General features: G+C 49.9%; 1 protein-coding gene across 1 annotated transcript in view; it reads right to left on the bottom strand.

The window, feature by feature from the left end:
* The window catches only part of BMP7 (bone morphogenetic protein 7), an 84,365-nt gene that overhangs the window by 20,992 nt on the left and 44,678 nt on the right, over positions 1-18,695 (bottom strand). Inside the window, exon 3 of the mRNA XM_052650977.1 lies at positions 6,829-6,977. Coding sequence (XP_052506937.1) covers positions 6,829-6,977 — 149 coding nt within the window. The remainder of the gene's footprint in view (positions 1-6,828; positions 6,978-18,695) is intronic.

Genomic DNA, 18,695 nt, shown 5'->3' with positions numbered 1-18,695 from the left:
GCATTTGGAGACCGGGCTCACCTCACCTCGCACCAAACATCAGGAAAGGAGGTCTGTAACTCCTGTACTTCACAAGGATGAAGGTGAGCTCGCTGTAAGATGCTGCATGCCTAGCTCAGCATCCCATCCCCTCTCCTCCCAGATGGGGCACTGGGAGTTGGGCACGGGTGCCATGCCCTGGAACTCGTCCTCTCCAGGTGCTGTCCAAGGCAGCAATCCTCACTGAGTTCATGTTACACCTAGCAGCTAGCAGGTCCCAGGGCAGGGACCAGGCTATTTCCACAGGCCACGCAAGGCTGGCACACAGTATTTGCCCACTAATCTGCCCATCACGTGGACCCCAACATTCACGGACTCCCCAGCAGGCCCCGCTGATCTTGCACCTGTGTAGGCATCCAATATGAAATGGTTTGAACTCACGTTTAGATGTGGCCAGCCTGAGCACCATCTTATAAACAGTGTACCCCAAAACATGGGGCATGACTTCAACAGAATCTTATTACTGGGCCAGATCCCAAGTTACTGAGGAGCTTGCAAGAAAAGGCAGATTCCTGGGCCCATCTTCGGGGACTTGCCATCAGAGGGTCTGGGGGTAGAGCCTGGGAATCTGTATGTTCAATGTGCCTGCCACCCTGAGGATTCTAATGCAGAAGGAACCCCGTGGAGGAAAAGTTTCCCAGCCAGGAGCCTGTGGTCTCAGAAATGCTGGGCTCTCTCGCTTCTTATCTCATCCCCCCTTCAAAGATCCCAAAACTCATATGCCCAGCTGGCCACTGAATATTCTGCCCCTCCCAGATGGTGTGGGTGGGTGGGCCTTCCCTGACTTGGGCAACCAGACCAAACTTGCTGCCTCAGCGTGCACAGCACCTGGACAAGTCAGGTGCCAGGGCGGCAGCATCCATGCCCAACTCCAGGGCCCCATTAGGAGGGGAGGAGGTGAGGCACCAAGTCAGGGGCCCGGCATCAGACCTTACCCTAACTCTAGGCAGCATCTTGCGGCCCCTAGGCTATACTCCTCCTGCACGGAGGCAGCTGATGGAATATGGAGACTCAACACCCCTCAGGGGCCTCAGTTCCCTCGCCTGTCCCATGGAGATGTTAATAATAGCATCCACCCAACTGGTAATGGTGAGGATTATAGGAGACAATGGCAGAAAGCACTTACTTTGTGCTTAGCAGCTACCACATGTTAAGCAATTAAGCTTTTCACTCGCATGAGCTCATCTAATCCTTCACAACCACCCTGAGAGGTGGAAGCTATTATTAACCCCATTTTCCAGATGAGGGACATTAAGTGACTCACCCTGGGTCATGTGGCTAGAAACAGCAGAGCTGGGACTCAAACCTGGGGAGTTTAGCCAGCTCCTGAGCCCAGGCTCTAACCATCGGGCTGTGACACCTCAACACATGCCAAGCCTCAGCAAAAGGTGGGGGACAAAGACCCTGGGTGTGGGGGAGAAAGGGGTTTTGGCAGGCTTGACACTGGGTTGAGTGTCACTTAAGAGAAAAACCAAACCTAAGCCATCCCGAGCCAGAAGGGTAGGCAGGAGAGAGGAGCACCAGACCCACTGAGGTCAAGTTAGCAGGCCAAATCCATATCCACAAGTTCAGGGAAAACGTCACTCTGAAGAAAGCAACCAAGTCTCCCTCAGCCTCACTTGTGCCCCATACCCAATATGTTCCACAGGTACTGTTAAGAACAAAGAAGAGCTGAATGAACCTATTGCCAAATAAGTTTGGAATTCGTCTGTGCTGTTGACCCTATCAGGAGATTCACAATGAACATCGGCAAAATAAAGGTTCTGATAAGTCCTGCAGTGAAACCTGCTTAGTTCATCCCACCTAGCCTTTCTTGCACGTAACTGATCATGATTCCTCACAGAACACAGCTGAGAAACTCTGGTAGCGGCAAACTCCTTCCATAAACAGTATTTCTGAAAATAATATTTTCAGCTTTTCTGGGCCATGGTGTCGCTGTCACAACTCCTCAACTCTGTTGTTACAGCAAAAAAGCAGCCTCAGGTGATGGCATAAACCAGTTAGTATGACTGTGGAATACTAAAACTTTATTTATGGACACCAAAATGTAAATCTCATATAATTTTATGTCACAAAATGGTCTTTTAAGATTTTGTCTCAGCCATTTAAAAATTTGACAACTATTTTTAGCTCACTGGCACCCCAAAACAGGCTGGAGGCTGAATTTGGTCCACCATGCATAGCTTGCCAATCAGGCGTAGAACAACAGGAAAATACAGTACCTTCTAGGACCCCACTATAAAGTGTTAGGGGCACGGAAAGGGGAAGGAAGGTTTGGGGTAGGAGGGAAGCTTGGGGGAAACCGTCAGTAGGAAGAAGACTAGACTGGATGGAAGACAAGTGTGGCCCTAAACTCTGTGACCGTTCCCATATAGCATGTGGCCATAGACAGATAATCCTGGAGAAAAAATTAAAAAATGTATCTATGCTGTCTAAATCTACTTGGCAAAACCCAGCACTGACCACAGTAAAAGAAAAACTAAAAACTGGAACAATATTTACAGCTCAATCATAAAGGACCAAATGTCCCTAAAATGTAAAGCAGAAAAAAGCCCAACACCCTCTGCAAGCAATGGACAGAGGAGACAGACAAGGAGGCAATGGCAAATTTAGAGGAAGGGCTCAGCCTCGTTCAGAGGAGAGAAAAGCAAAGCAAAACCATGAGATCCCATGTGTCATCTATCGGATTAGCCAAGACAGGTAAGTCTGAAAGCTGATGAAGACTATGCCTGCCAATGCGGGAGATGCATGTTTGATCCCTGGGTTGGGAAGATCCCCTGGAGGAGGAAACACCACACCAGTATTCTTGCCTGGAAAATTCCAAGGGCAGAGAAGCCTGGCAGGCTACAGTCCATGGGGCCACACAGAGTTGGATACGACTGAACGACTAAGCATCTTCCTTCCAAAAAAGAAGGGGCACCGGTGCCCTCATACAAATGGAATGACCTCTCAGGAGGGTAAATTGATAATACTGATCAAAACTACAAACAGACAATGTAACTTTTAGGAACTATTCCTAGAGTTACACTCACTCAAGGGGCCAAGGACATATGCCCTGCAGCCCTGTTTGTAACAGTGAAAGACGGGAAACTCTGGACATTCATCACAGGGGGCCTGGATGAGTCACCTTTAGTGGTAGTAACAACTTCTAGGGCATGTGTATTACGAACCGAGTCCTCTTCTCAGCCTTCACTACTCAAAGCACAGTCTGGGGACCAGCAGCCTCTGCATCGCTTGGGGGGCGTTTGGACCACAGCCTCCTCTTTGCCCCAGACCTGCTGAATCAGAATCTGCATTTTCACAAGAAGCCCAGGGATTCCTGTGTACCTCAGGACATGATTTTTAAAAGTTTTCTGTATTAACTCACTCAACCTCAGAACAAGCCAATGGCCCAGTTCAGTTCAGTTCAGTTCAGTTGCTCAGTCGTGTCCGACTCTTTGTGACCCCATGAATCGCAGCACGCCAGGCCTCCCTGTCCATCACCATCTCCTGGAGTTCACTCAGACTCACGTCCATCGAGTCCGTAATGCCATCCAGACATCTCATCCTCTGTCGTCCCCTTCTCCTTCTGCCCCTAATCCCTCCCAGCATCAGAGTTTTTTCCAATGAGTCAATTCTTCGCATGAGGTGGCCAAAGTACTGGAGCTTCAGCTTTAGCATCATTCCGTCCAAAGAAATCCCCGGGTTGATCTCCCTCAGAATGGACTAATTGGATCTCCCCGCAGTCCAAGGGACTCTCAAGAGTCTTCTCCAACACCACAGTTCAAAAGCATCAATTCTCTGGGGCTCAGCCTTCTTCACAGTCCAACTCTCACATCCATACATGACCACAGGGAAAACCATAGCCTTGACTAGATGGACCTTAGTAGGCAAACTAATGTCTCTGCTTTCGAATATACTATCTAGGTTGGTCATAACTTTTCTTCCAAGGAGTAAGTGTCTTTTAATTTCATGGCTGCAGTCACCATCTGCAGTGATTTTGGAGCCGAAAAAAGAAAGTCTGACACTGTTTCCACTGTTTCCCCATCTATTTCCCATGGAGTGATGGGACCAGATGCCATGATCTTCGTTTTCTGAATGTTGAGCTTTAAGCCAAGTTTTTCACTCTCCTCTTTCACTTTCATCAAGAGGCTTTTTAGCTCCTCTTCACTTTCTGCCATAGGGCGGTGTCATCTGCATATCTGAGGTTGTTGATATTTCTCCCGGCAATCTTGATTCCAGCTTGTGTTTCTTCCAGTCCAGCGTTTCTCATGATGTACTCTGCATAGAAGTTAAATAAGCAGGATGACAATATACAGCCTTGACGTACTCCTTTTCCTATTTGGAACCAGTCTGTTGTTCCGTGTCCAGTTCTAACTGTTGCTTCCTGACCTGCATACAGATCTCTCAAGAGGCAGGTTAGGTGGTCTGGTATTCCCATCTCTTTCAGAAGTTTCCACAGTTTATTGTGATCCACACAGTCAAAGGCTTTGGCATAGTCAATAAAGCAGAAATAGATGTTTTTATGGAACTCTCTTGCTTTTTCCATGATCCAGCGGATGTTGGCAATTTGATCTCTGGTTCCTCTGCCTTTTCTAAAACCAGCTTGAACATCAGGAAGTTCACGGTTCAGGTATTGCTGAAGCCTGGCTTGGAGAATCTTGAGCATTACTTTACTAGCATGTGAAATGAGTGCAATTGTGCGGTAGTTTGAGCATTCTTTGGCATTGCCTTTCTTTGGGATTGGAATGAAAACTGACCTTTTCCAGTCCTGTGGCCACTGCTGAGTTTTCCAAATTTGCTGGCATATTGAGTGCAGCACTTTCACAGCATCATCTTTCAGGATTTGAAATAGCTCAACTGGAATTCCATCACCTCCACTAGCTTTGTTCTTAGTGATGCTTTCTAAGGCCCACTTGACCTCACATTCCAAGATGTCTGGCTCTAGATTAGTGATCACATCATCATGATTATCTGGGTCATGAAGACCTTTTTGTACAGTTCTTCTGTGTATTCTTGCCACCTCTTCTTAATATCTTCTGCTTCTGTTAGGTCCATACCATTTCTGTCCTTTATTGAGCCCATCTTTGCATGAAATGTTCCCTTGGTATATCTAATTTTCTTGAAGAGATCTCTAGTCTTTCCCATTCTGTTGTTTTCCTCTATTTCTTTGCATTGATCGCTGAAGAAGGCTTTCTTATCTCTTCTTGCTATTCTTTGGAACTCTGCATTCAGATGCTTATATCTTTCCTTTTCTCCTTTGCTTTTTGCCTCTCTTTTTTTCACAGCTATTTGTAAGGCCTCCCCAGACAGCCATTTTGCTTTTTTGCATTTCTTTTCCATGGGGATGGTCTTGATCCCTGTCTCCTGTACAATGTCATGAACCTCATTCCATAGTTCATCAGGCACTCTATCTATCAGATCTAGGCCCTTAAATCAATTTCTCACTTCCACTATATAATCATAAGGGATTTGATTTAGGTCATACCTGAATGGTCTAGCGGTTTTCCCTACTTTCTTCAATTTAAGTCTGAATTTGGTAATAAGGAGTTCATGATTTGAGTCACAGTCAGCTCCCAGTCTTGCCCAGGTCTTGCAGCTGAGTCACAAGGGAAGTACCCAATAACTCGGACATAGCTGCCTCTGGGAGGTGGAACGCAGCAGCTGGAGGAAGGACGTCAGAGGGAAGCTATTCAGTGTTGCACACATCTGGAACTTAAATTTTGAGCCTGGAACACGTATTGTTAATACCTAAACTAAAATACAGGCTTCCCTAGTGTCTCAGACAGTAAAGAATCTGCCTGCAATGCTGAAGGCCCAGGTTTGATCCCTGGGTCAGGAAGATCCCCTTAGAGAAGGGCATGGCAACCCATTCCAGTATTCTTGCCTGGAGAATCCCATGGACAGAGGAGCCTGGTGGGCTACAGTCCATGGGGGTCACAAAAGAGTTGGACACAACTGAGTAATTAACACAACATAACACACTAAAATATAAATTTTTAAAAACTGGTATAAGAAAGATGTTACACATCCTAAAACCACCCCCACTTCATAAGAAATAGACTTTGTGGAAGGAGAAATTGGCACAGCCAGGCCCACCCTACTGCTCCACTTGCCTTCCCGTCTGCCCTTCTCAGAAAACACGGTCATGGCATGTGGGAGAGATGCTGGGGGAGGGCAAACAGTAGGTTCTCCAAGTATTCGGGATTCGGCACTACATTCAGTCTCTTGGAAGGGGGTTCATGCCTCACACCAGTGCAATGTCCTTCACTGGGGTGATTTTGCCCTGCAGGGGACATCTGACAATGTCTGGAGACATTTTTGGTGTCACAAGTGGGAGAGGCTATTGGTTTCTAGTGGGAAGAGGCCAGGGATACCATGAAACATCCTACAAAGCCCAAGAATCCCAGGATGTCCTGTGTCCTGAGTTTGAGGGGCTGCATCAGCACAGCTCAGATGTTGCATGTGCGAGCATCACTAGGGGCTCAGCTGAAGTGCAGGTTCAGATAGGGCAGGCCTGGGACAGGCCAGAAGGTCTGCATTTCTAACAATGGGAGCCACCTGTGCTGCTTTGGAACCACACTTGGAGCAATGAGGCCTTACCCAACCCAGCTTTGGCCAACAGTATAAATGCCATATGAAAAAGGGGTAGAGACTGCTTTCATTTGGATTAGGATGCTGGATAAAGGAAGTGCTGATGGGGTAGGGAGCAGAGGAAACATGGTCCTAATAGACATGAGTTGAGCTCACTCCCGGGCCTACAGTTGCGGGCCGCATCAGCACGAGCTGGGGTGCTGGCCAGGGACTTACCGTCCAGAGTCTCCACTGACAACTGCAGGCCCAGGTTGTGCCGCGGGTTGACCACCCAGTGGTTGCTGGTGGCTGTGATGTCAAAAACGAGCCAGCCCTCCTCTGAGGCCCAGAGGGTGCGGCTGTCGAGCAGGAACAGGTCAGACTCCCTGCAAGAGAGGAGAGAGACGCAGGCTCCAGGTTAGCAGGTCGTGGCTTGGTCACCCCCGTCAGCCAGTCAGCCACTGGTGCATGGGAGGACTTTGTGAGTGGGGGAGCTGGCAGGAGGTCCACCAGCCCCTCTCCCAACAAAGTGCGTTCATCAGACAAAGATCCAGCCATGGAGACCGCCGATGGAAGACAGAGTGCAGAACGGGGGTAAAGAGATATACAGGAGACAAGGAGCTGCTGCAAGACAGACATGCCCTTCAGATTTGTTGGGGGTGACAGAGGATGAGATGGTTGGATGGCATCACTGACTCAATGGACATGGGTTTGAGCAAGCTCTGGGAGATGGTGAAAGACAGGGAAGCCTGGTATGCTGCAGTCCATGGGGTTGCAGAGAGTCAGACACGACTGAGTGAATGAACAACAACAACAATGTTGAGGGAATACCAGTGGGACAGAGGACAGGAAGGCAGGAATCTCGCCATCTCCATGAAGCTAGAATCTCAGGGAACAGAAGTTCACCCTTGTTCACTTATTCACCACTTGCCAGGCACTGTCCCAAGTGCTCTATACATGTTGTCTCATTCAGTTCTTACAACACTAAATTGTGGGGGTATTACCATCTCTGATGGATCCATGATAAAACCATGACTTGCCCAAGGTCACTTAGCCAGGAAGATGCTAGACTGGGGCTTCAGCCTGGCAACTGAGCACCAGTGCAGAGATGCTCCTCATTTCCACACTATATAATTTCTTCATGAGGCCACCAAGCATTAGGAAGTGAACCCCAGACTAACATCATTAGTAGAGGGAGTACTTTAATTCTCTTCCTCAGATTTGTAGTAGAAAATGGTTAAAACCACAATCGACCTTGTAAGGATGGAGGGTGAATGAAGATGGATGGATGGATGGATAGATGGGAGACGGATGGAAGGATGGATGGATGGTGAATGATGGATGAATAGAAGAAAGATGGATGGATGAATGGATGGATTTTTACATTCCTAGATAGTAGAATTCGAGTATATGAGATATCTTAATGTCCCTTTGCAACTTTTAATTATAAGAATTAGAAACAAATATGTTGAGTCCTTTGATAGCCAGTTAATATATTTGAGCTCCTATACTGTGCCAGGCAGTGGGTACAGTGATGAACAGCATCCAACCAGTTCCTGCTCCAAGGTATTGACAATCTTTTTCATACTGGGGGGAATCTAATTTTCCTGGGAAATTACATGGCTCAGTCGGTAAAGAATCTGCCTGCAATGGAGAAGACACAGGTTCAATCCCTGGGTCGTCAGGAAGATCCCCCAGAGAATGAAATGGCAACCCACTCCAGTATTCTTGCCTGGGAAATGCCATGGACAGAGGAGCCTGGCAGGCTACCATCCATGGGGTCACAGAGTCAGACACGACAGCAACTAAACCACCACACCATGCATGTGATTGAGATTCGACTTCCGAGCTCATGGACAGCAAGCGGAGCCACAGTACAAGGCGGTGCCTTGTCTCCTAGCCAACCAAACCACAGTCTCTTGTGACTGTAGGACACTCACTGCCTCTGCAATGCAGAGAGATCAGAGGAGCAAGGAAGACTTTTTAGAGCCACAGAGCATTTTGAGGATGTTGTTCAACTTTCATGGCCAAACCGAATTAAGATAAGGAGACACTCTTCTGTGATCCATTTACTTCTATTTTTTTCCTGGGGCCCTTTCAGATGTAGCTTCAAAACTGACTTGGAGAAGGATGTTCACACAGATCCCAAATGAGAATTTCCAGTACTCTCTTCATCTCCAATTTGCCTTGATGGCTTTCCTAGCTATGGAGAGTTACCAAGACTGTCAACAAACCAGCTTGCTGCTCTCAACAATTAACAGATGAGAGAAGAAACACACTCCGAAACAATCCCCTCACTCGCTCAGGCTCCCAGGGCCCCAGCAGGAAACCACCACTGCACTGCAGCACAGAAGTCATCAACCTGGGTGGCGACTCTGCCAGAAAATTGTTATTTGCAGGAAAATGTGACTAGATATCCGGATAGGCCCTGATGGACAGTAAAACAATGAATAGTAACTCAGGGAACAGAATCAGGCCTTTGGAGAGAGAACGCTTTGCCAAACGATACTAAACGTTCTCTTATTACAGCCGGGACACCAAAGGCCAGATGTTACAGGCGAGCATTGACTCATTGTGAATCAATGTGCATGCGAGCGCAGCCTCCCTCCCCTGAGTCCTGGTTCCCAGTGTGTTCCAGCCTTGCTGAGGAGAGCCAAGCCTTCGTGGAAGGCATTGGGACAGCCCTGTCAAGGCGGGGGAGTGGGATGCTTACACAGGCTCCGCTGTGAGACGGAGGGCTCAGCCCCAGGTTGGCACCATGAACAGGACAAGCAAGAAATTACTCAGCAGCCATGTCCAGACAGACGGCTGAGAAAGTGCGAATTTCTTGACACCACCTGGAGCATCTTATTAGAAATCAATGGCTCTTACTCCAGGAGGAACGAACAAGCCCTTTGTGACATGTGTATTCACCACGAACACACCGACCTTCCTAACTCAGCCCAGGTGAGAGCAGAAGCTGGACATGTCAGGGTGGGGACCCCGTGTGTGCCAAGTCACTTCAGTCTTGTCTGACATTTTGCGACCCCGTAGACAGTAGCCCATCAGAATCCTCTGTCCATGGAATTCTCCAAGCAAGAATACTGGAGTGGGTTGCCATGCCCTTCTCCAAGGGATCCCCCCAACACAAAGGCTGAACCCATGTCTTTTACAGCCCTTCAACTGACAGGCGGATTCTTTGCCACTAATGCCACCTGGGCTTCAGGGAACCTAAATGCCCTCTCTCCCCTTTGCCACTGCTGAGAATCTAGGTGCTTTCTGTGCACCAGCTCCCTGATCTCCAACAATCAGGTTACTGTTCCCATTTTATACACAAGTAGAGTGAGGTTTAGAGAGGGGAGAACAAAAGTCCACATTGATAAACCTTAAAAGTGAGAGAACCAGGGCACAGTGCTGGAAGCGTGACCTGAGGACTTGGGCACTTAAGCCTCGTCACTTCCTTAACTCAACCCCTCACCAAGGGGCAAGAGATCAGGAGCTTGTTCAGTCCTGCACGATGCGCGTTATTGTCACAGCATTGTGGGGAGCAGAGAAAATATTAGAGAAGGGGCGTGGGATGAAGTCCAGGCAGCAGGGGAGGAAGGAAGCAAGTAGGGCAAGCCAGCTGATTGCAGAGCCTCAGTTTCCTCCTCTGTAAAATGGCCAGAATGCCCTCTCCTGCAGGTGAGGGAGCTAAGGGAAGCCTTCTCTAAGGACAAACTCCCAAGGCTCTTGGAGCATTGCTATAGTTACTCCAAGTCATGCCAGTGTTGGTGCACAGTCCCTGTGAGACAGCAAAAAATTCTAGGATGGGGACTTTATCCTGGTCCCAGTCTTTATGTGATTTCCTAAGATCCCCACATATCCACTCAAACAACAATAGACCACATATCCACTCAAACAACATTCACCTTTGACACCAACATTCCTCAGAGTGTATCAGGATGTTCACAGTCGTGCACTGTCTGCAAACATGCCATCAACAATTTCTCCTCTCCCTCCCCATGCACAGCGCTTTCATAAATGGGGAAGTCTGCTCGCACCTCTCACATCTGCAGGGACCATCTGACTCGCTGCGGACCAGTGGGAAGGAGGCCCTGCCATGTCCAGGGCAAGAACGCAACAGGCTTCTCGGATCTGCTCTGCTGCCCACTGGACCGGCAACCCTGACTCCTCTACTGGAGAGAAGGCACGGAAGGGGAACAGGGTAGCAGCTGTGGAGGAGGAGGGTCTATGAGGGGAGAAAGAGAGAGAAACCAAATCAGCCCTCACGGGAGGTGCATCTAGGGCGTTCTGGCCCCATCCACGCTCCCAGCTTCACTGGGGACTACAACAGACACTACCAATAGTAGAAAAACTGCCCGGCTGAGCCCTGCCCAAATTCCTGAGCAATTAAACGACTGTTGTTCTAGCCACTGCATTGTGGGTGGCTTGTTCACCACAGAGATAGAACCCAAACAACAGTCACACTGTTCAGAACCGAAAAATGGACAACTGACCTTAATCTACTGAGAGGGACAGATGAGTGAAACAGAGAGCACACCCCAGTGCTTCACAGCTCCATCAGAGGATGTGCTTGCTGACAACGGGGATATATGGTATTAAGTAAGAAGGTGTCATGAACAGGATGTGTGATTTGCAAATTTCTGGGAAAATAGAATATGCTAACATTGGTTAAGAAAAAAAGAAATAGAAAATTCGAGTCAAGATACTCAATATGTACTAGTGAATTGAAATAGGAGTAAAACACCGTCCCCAATCCATATCCAGATGGTTTGATACTGTATTTTTACCAAGTTCACCAAATTATTAAGAGAAAATTGCTTTTTATACAAACTGGTCAAGAAAACACAAGAGGCAAATTGAGATGCTATATTGTAAAGCTAGCATGATTCCAAAGACGGAGAAGGCCAATTTGAACAGACATTTCTTTAAAGATACACAAATGGCCAGTGAACACACAAACAGAGGGTCAACATCATTAGCCATTGCTGTTGTTTGGTCGCTGAGTCCTGTCCAGCTCTTTGCAACCCCATGGGCTGTAGCCCGCCAGGTTCCTCTGTCTGAGAATTCTCCAGGCAATAACACTGGAGTGGGTTGCCATTTCCTACTCCAGGGAATATTCCTGACCCAGGGATCAAACTAGCGTCACCTGTGTCTTTTGCATTGGCAGGCGAATTCTTTACTACTGAACTACCAGGAAAGCCCCTTAAATAGCACAACTCTGAATATACTAAAAACTAATGAATAATACATTTTACAAGGTTGGCTGGATGATGGTATATGAATTATATCTCAGTGAAGCCATATTTTAAAAAGTGAATAAAGCCAACCTAAGTTCAAAATATAGAATACAGTGTCATGATGCTAACAACTTTTTCTAAGCTGACACACCTTACTTGGGGAACCTAAACACAAATACTCCGGAGCTGCAGCAACAGTTCCTTCTGAAGGGTGTTTCTCTCCTCTACACACACATCAACATTGGCTCAAGTCAGCAAGCACCATCTGTTTCTGAAAGAAGTGAGACAGTACGAATTCGCATATTTCCAGTTTTATTGGGTCAGTGGAGCAAACCCCGGCACCGTGGCTGGCCTGGCTTCACCTCCTCTTCGGGGTGGGGACAGTTCTGCCCACTCCTCCAAGCTCACAGAGGCAGCCGGGCTGGGGAACAAACTTAACCTCCTAATGAAAGAAACACCAGGAGATCACGAAAGCAGACTTTGCTCCTCCCGAAACCCAGGCTCCCCGAGTCCTTGCTCTGTGTGAGGCACAAACCACCAGTGATCCCAACACTGTGGCGGGGAGGGGTGTCAATATTTAACCACCAGCCTGGGGACAGAGTGGGCTTCCCTGGTGGCTCACATGGCAAAGAGTCTGCTTGTCATACAGGAGATCTGAGTTCGATTCCTGGGTCAGGAAGATCCCCTGGAGAAGAGAATGGCAATCCACGCCAGTATTCTTGCCTGGAGAATTCCATGGACAGAGGAGCCTGGCAGGCTATGGTCCCTGGGGTCCTAAAGAGTCTGAAACGACTGCATACCTAACACTTTCACTTTTCACTGGGGTCAGAGTACTACTGGGGCTTGCAGGCTCCCCCTCCCAGGGACACCCAGGAGAGTAGCTGAAATCTAACCCACAGAGGAAAGCAGGAGGAAGCCTATGCCATCACCTGACCCAGTTTCCAGCATCTCAACCCACCTCCCTCTGGAAAGTTCTACCATGACAGAAAAGTGGGTATTTTAAAATCTCCAGCGTGGGAAGGTGGAAAGTCCTTTTCTTTCCGCCCCTTCTCCGCTTTTTTTTTCCTTTCTGCCCTGTGGTTCCTTAGAGACTATTTAGAGACTGTGATCTCAAGGAGGGCCTTTGCCCACGACCCATTCCCGGAGCAGTAGAGCCCCACGCAGGATGCAAGATGCCAACCGCTCCGCCCAGGGCCTCGGAGAAATCATTAACACTTTGCACACTCTTAGCTCCTGGGAACACAAGCCTGGAAGGATGGGAAGCCTGAGGATTCCTCTGGCCCCTGGGCTCTGCAAGCATGAGCGAGAGTTATGGTCCAGGGGCTGTGAGTGCATCTCACCTGAGGACAAGTAAACCCTGAGGAAGGACCCTCAGGGTGAGCAAGACAAAGGAAAGCATTAGATTCGAGGGGTGAGGCTGTCCAGGGAGGTCATTCCTTGAAAAGTGTCTCCTGAGGGAGGCCAGAAGGGTGAGCAGGGCTGATGTAGCCCAGGGCAGGAAGCGTGTTCCAACAGAGGGAACAGAATGTGCAAAATCTCATGAGAAAGGCAACCGTGGAGGGGCTCTGGGAGCTCTGTGAGCACAGGGGTAGGCTGTGGCACGAACCTGCAGGGCGGCCTCCGGCCACGGGAAGGTTCCGATGCTGGGAGAGCAGAGTTTTAAGCAGGGAATGGAAGTAATTGGCTTTGGGTTGACTCTCGCTAGGGCTTCCCAGGTGGCTCAGTGGTAAAGAATCCACCTGCCAATGCAGGAAACTCAGGTTTGATCCCTGGATTGGGAAGATCCCCACTCCAGTATTCTTGTCTGGAGAACCCCAAGGACAGAGGAGCCTGGCGGGCTACAGTCCGTAGGGCTCACAAACAGTCAGACACGGCTGAGCAACTAAGCACAGCACACAGACTCTCCCTCAGCCCTGCTCTGACCCTCACCCTCACCCTGTGGCTCTTTGGGAAACTGCAGGGCTGGACATTTCACTTTTAAAACCCTACATGTTGTAAACAGTTTCTGGGCCTCGAGAACACTCCTCAGAAGGCAGTAAGCGATGGAGAGGCCAGAGCTTTCCCAGACTAATTCGATGTCACGGAGGGGGAGCAGGCGATGGCGCTGCTAAGGATGAGTCAGGCTGGGAAGGCAGCAGCCCCGCCACCATGCACCTGGAGTCGGCCCAGCCGGCAAACATCAGCCCTGCAGGGAAGCGGGGAAGGAGATCAAAGGAGCCCACGGAGGAAGTGGGGCGTGGCTGCCCTGAGGCTCTCGGTCCTGGGAGTGCCCCTCTGGGCAGGGGAGGACCCAGTCCAGATCCCAGCACCCCACTGGGCTTCAGGGAATGCCCCATCTTTCTTCCAAGTCACCCAGACTGTCCCTGGTGATCCCAGGACAGGAAGATGAAGTCAGGGAGGTCCAGGCTTTTTTTAAACCTTTTTTTTCTTAAGGCTGCGCCTATCCAGGAAGCCTAAAATTAAGTCATTTGGGGAGAAAGGTGGAAAAATACACACACTAAAGCACAATATCCTCTCGCAGCCAGAGCACGAGTCACCAGCCCACAGCTTCCCCACCCCCAGGACTGTCTGTCTATCTGTCTGTCTGTCTCCCTCCTCTCTTCCCTTCCCCATCCACCTACCAGGGCATTCACAGGAGGGTCAAGAACACTCCTTCCCAGAGCCCAAGAGGCCTATGTTATCAAAGTCAGGATGCAGATCAGCAGCCATTAAGGTCTGGGTCTCCACTGCCCCATTTGCAAGACGAAGGGTTGCAGTTTGCCAAGCTCTCAGAAACTGTCTCCCACAAATAAAGTATTGAGAGAGGACAATGAACAGGTTGAAGACCACAAAGTTCTGTATTCAAATAAGACCAGAAAGCACCAGGAGCAAGCACCAGAAGGCACTAAGAGGTTTCACGACGCACATCAGCTCTTGAGAGGCTCTGAGAGATCCTGGACTATAAAGAAACTGTATATAGTTCTTTGGACTATAAAGAAAGCTGAGCACTGAAGAATTGATGGTTTTGAACTGTGGTGTTGGAGGAGACTCTTGAGAGTCCCTTGGACTGCAAGGAGATCAAACCAGTCAATCCTAAAGGAAACCAGTCCTGAACATTCATTGGAAGGACTGATGCTGAAGCTGAAACTCCGATACTTTGGCCACCTGATGGGAAGAACTGAGTCATTGGAAAAGACCATGATGCTGGGAAAGATTGAAGGCGGGAGGAGAAGGGGATGACAGAGGATGAGATGGTTGGATGGCATCATTGACTCAATGAACATGAGTTTGAAAAAGCGCTGGGAATTGGTGATGGACAGGGAAGCCTGGCACGCTACAGTCCACGGGGTCGCAAAGAGTTGGACACGACTGAGCGACTGAACTGAGATCCTGCTGCAAAGCACTGCCTCCTCTGGCCATAGAGAGTGCTTACAGAGGCTCTGAACTTACCTACACATGCAGATCATGGGGGCCAGCAGTGGACAGCAATGAGGACTGGAACTAAAAATGGGATGCAGCTACCAGCTGGAGAAAACAGCCAGGAGGTCTAAGTGGAGCTCAAGATTCTCCCCAGGGTAGATCATACTCTGAGGAGGTCAGGGATGTAGGATTGTGAAGTAAGGCTTTGGGTCCTAGGAAAGTTGAAATCAAATCACCTCAGAGTGATCCTGAGAAGGCTCTTTTTTTTGTAAAGTGGGGATAGCAATGAGCACTATTCTAAGGATGCACTAACTAAGTACAGTTGAGATGCCTGCATGGAGCTGAAGGCTTAAGGCTCCAGGGTACAACAGAGCTCACTCACAACCACATCATTCTGCCCCTCCGAGAGGCAGCAGTCTTAGAACAGGCCTGGCATGGAAACGGCCCATTGAACCCCACGATACCTAAGAGGCAAGTCCTGTTGTCCCTTTCACAGGAAGGAGAGTGAGGCTCAGAGAGGCTTACAGAGCTCCTGGGGTGGAGGGAGAGCAGCCACCTAGAGGAAGCTCAGCATCCTCTTTCCACCCTTCTGGCCCCTCCCTGCTTCCATCCCCAGCAGCCCTGCTGGGCCTTCAGAACCTCCATTCTGAACAGATCACCATCCTGCCCTAAGCCCTTTAGTAGCTCTTAGAATAAAAAAACCAAATTCCCCACTGTGTTTCGTGAAAAAGGAGAGGATGTAACTGCTGGTCCAAACTGGGAAACACTGGGGAGAAAAAGGAGGCATTGACAACTCCAGGTGGGCACAGGGGGGCATTTTGTCACCCTTCCTATAGGCTCTGGGGAGGGTCTGGTCCCCCTCCCTCTCCAACACCTCCTCCCACCCCAATGTGCTTCTGTCTGCCCCCCAGGGCTCCAGCCACCCCAGCCTCCTTTCAAGCTTTCATCTGGGCCAGATTCCACCCACTCCAGGCCATGGTCCATGCTGTTCCCATTGCCTGGAACACTGTTCCCTGTCTTTTTTCCCCTGTCACACCTGGGCACCCTGCAAACCCCCAGGGAAGCTCCTGCCTGATGGGCGCATCCTCTTCCAGCCTCACGGCCTCTCCTTCCAGCAGTCAGGTTGGAGCTGAAATGTGCTCCTATGGTTCTCAGGTTTTCCTCTCACCCCAACACACTGTAAGCTCCTCAGCGGCAGGAACCAGTCCTGCTTTGCTCACCTCTGTTGGCATCCCAGGATCTAGCAACCAACATAGCACACAGTAGGTCTCAAAGACCTTTGAAGGAATGTGCTGCTAACTGGAGTTTCGTTTCAGGCAAGGAGGTTTTCTGGTGTCACTTTCTGTAGTTTTATGTTACTCAAAAAAAGGACGAGTGAGTGTTGTTTCTAATGATTCAAGTGCCTCTGAGCTTCTCTGGTGGCAAAGTGGTAAAGGATCCGCCTGCAGCGAAGGAGACATGGGTTTGATTCCTGGATCAGGAAGATCCCCTGAAGGAGGAAATGGTAACTCACTCCAGTTTTCTTGTGTCGGAAATTCCATGGACAGAGGAGCCTGGTGGGCTATAGTCCATGGGGTCGCAAAGAGTCAGACACCTCTGAGCAACTGAGCACACACCCACACAGGTGCCTCCAGAAGTGGGTTTACCTCCACTTCCCTGGGGCTCAGGCCACCATCCACTCCATACCCACCGGGAGTCTTCTTCCAGCTCATGGGCACCAGGCTGCCTGGTAACGCAGGCTGGTCTGTGCTCAGGCACCTCCACATCCCCCACCTTGCACAGGGCCTGCCTGGGTAGTCGCAGGGTGGCCAAACCGCCCCCAGCCCACCCCAGTTGGAGGCTGCCTGCCCGCCTAGGCTTCACCTCCTCCACTTCTGCGTCCTCAGCCCTTGGTCAAGGTCAGCTCCCTGATCTGCATGTTGTCAGGAGAAACCCAGAGGACACAGATGGGCAGGGGACCTCGACTAGGAAGTCAACCTCCAGTTTACTTTGGGACCCAACTCTTGTTCCTGCTTACTTAAGATTCCAGGATTTGGGCCACAGAATTTCCAGAAAACTGGTGATCTGGAATTCTGTTCACCCTGGGCATGATCCCTACAGAAACCAAACACTGAGAAATGAGCCATGCTGGGGATTTCAGAGCTCAGAGGTGAGACATAAAGGCCCCTGGGTGCTCCCAGAACAACCAGGCCTTGTGGGGCACATTGTGGAGCTCTGAGACGGGAAATCCCACGCGCCAGGCAGCTGCCTGCGTCTGGCATCCCGGGGGCGGGCGGGCGAGACGCTGAGCATGGGAGACTCATCTTTCGAGACTTTCCCCGGTTGCTCCATTTCCTCCAGCCTCCAGCTCCAGCCCGAAATAGCACAAGGTAAATTCAGCCTCCTTCACGCACACACTCAAGGAATAAACAAACACACTCATGTTGGGTCATCTTTCCTACCTTTAAAAAAAAAAAAGAACCACAGGCTGTTTTAAGATTCCAAACCCAGACACCAAAACGTTAAGTGAAGCTGGGAGAAAGGAAATGAACTCAGCAATGGAGTTTGCAGACAGAGCAAGTGTTGTGAGGACCACAGTCCAGGTTTTCAAAAACAAAGACCAGATCACAAGGCAGAGGAGGTAGGGGTGCTGAGACTGCGGCCCCTCAAAACAGAGAGGTGACAGGACGCAGGCAGGCTGAGGACACACCCCTGTGCCGGGCATCACACATGCCTTATGCCACTGTACCCCTGCCAGCCCTGCCAGGTGGGCACACTTGTCCTCTGTTATATTTTGTCCCTCCCCTAGGAGAAGATCAACGGTAAAGTGTCTGCCCGCAATGGGGGAAATCCAGGTTCGATCCCTGGGTCAGGAAGATTCCCTGGAGAAGGAAATGGCAACTCACTCCAGTATGCTTGTCTGGAAAATCCCATGGACAGAGGAGCCTGGTAGGCTATAATCCATGGGGTCACATAGAGTCAGACACGACTGAGCGACCTGACTTTCTTTTTTTCAGGAGAAGATCCTGAGTCAAAGGCTTGAATGCAAGTGGTTTGTCTGAGAAGTGACCCCAAAAACCACCAGGAAGAGGGCGGGAAGTGAGGCAGGGATGGAAAGAGGTCAAAACATGGAGCTGGGGGCATCTGGGACTCCTACCTGCCAGGCCCCCCCGGACGCTGTCTGAACATAGTTCTGCACGGTACTTCCTAGGACATGAGGAGGCTGGAGTCAATATCCACTTGCCCTTGCCCACCTGTGATGGAAGGATGCTCTGGGGGCTTGATTCCACAGTGAGTTGCCTGCATCCTGGGGTCAGAGAAAGCCCCAGGGCAGGAGAGGGCAGTGCCGAGCAGAAGCAGCTAGACTGCGGCTCAAGCCAGCCGTCACAGGGAGGAGGCCTTGTCCCAGGTCACAGCTGGCAAGGTCAACACAGCAGGGGTGCCCATCTTGGGCAGCCAGGGACTCTGTCCCCGTGATGATCTATAGGGGGCACCTGTGGGCAG

Source organism: Budorcas taxicolor, chromosome 13 (genome assembly GCF_023091745.1).
Source record: "Budorcas taxicolor isolate Tak-1 chromosome 13, Takin1.1, whole genome shotgun sequence".
Taxonomy (NCBI): Eukaryota; Metazoa; Chordata; class Mammalia; order Artiodactyla; family Bovidae; genus Budorcas; species Budorcas taxicolor.
The sequence above is the reverse complement of the archived record's forward strand: the minus strand, read 5'-3'. Positions and strand labels throughout refer to the sequence as shown.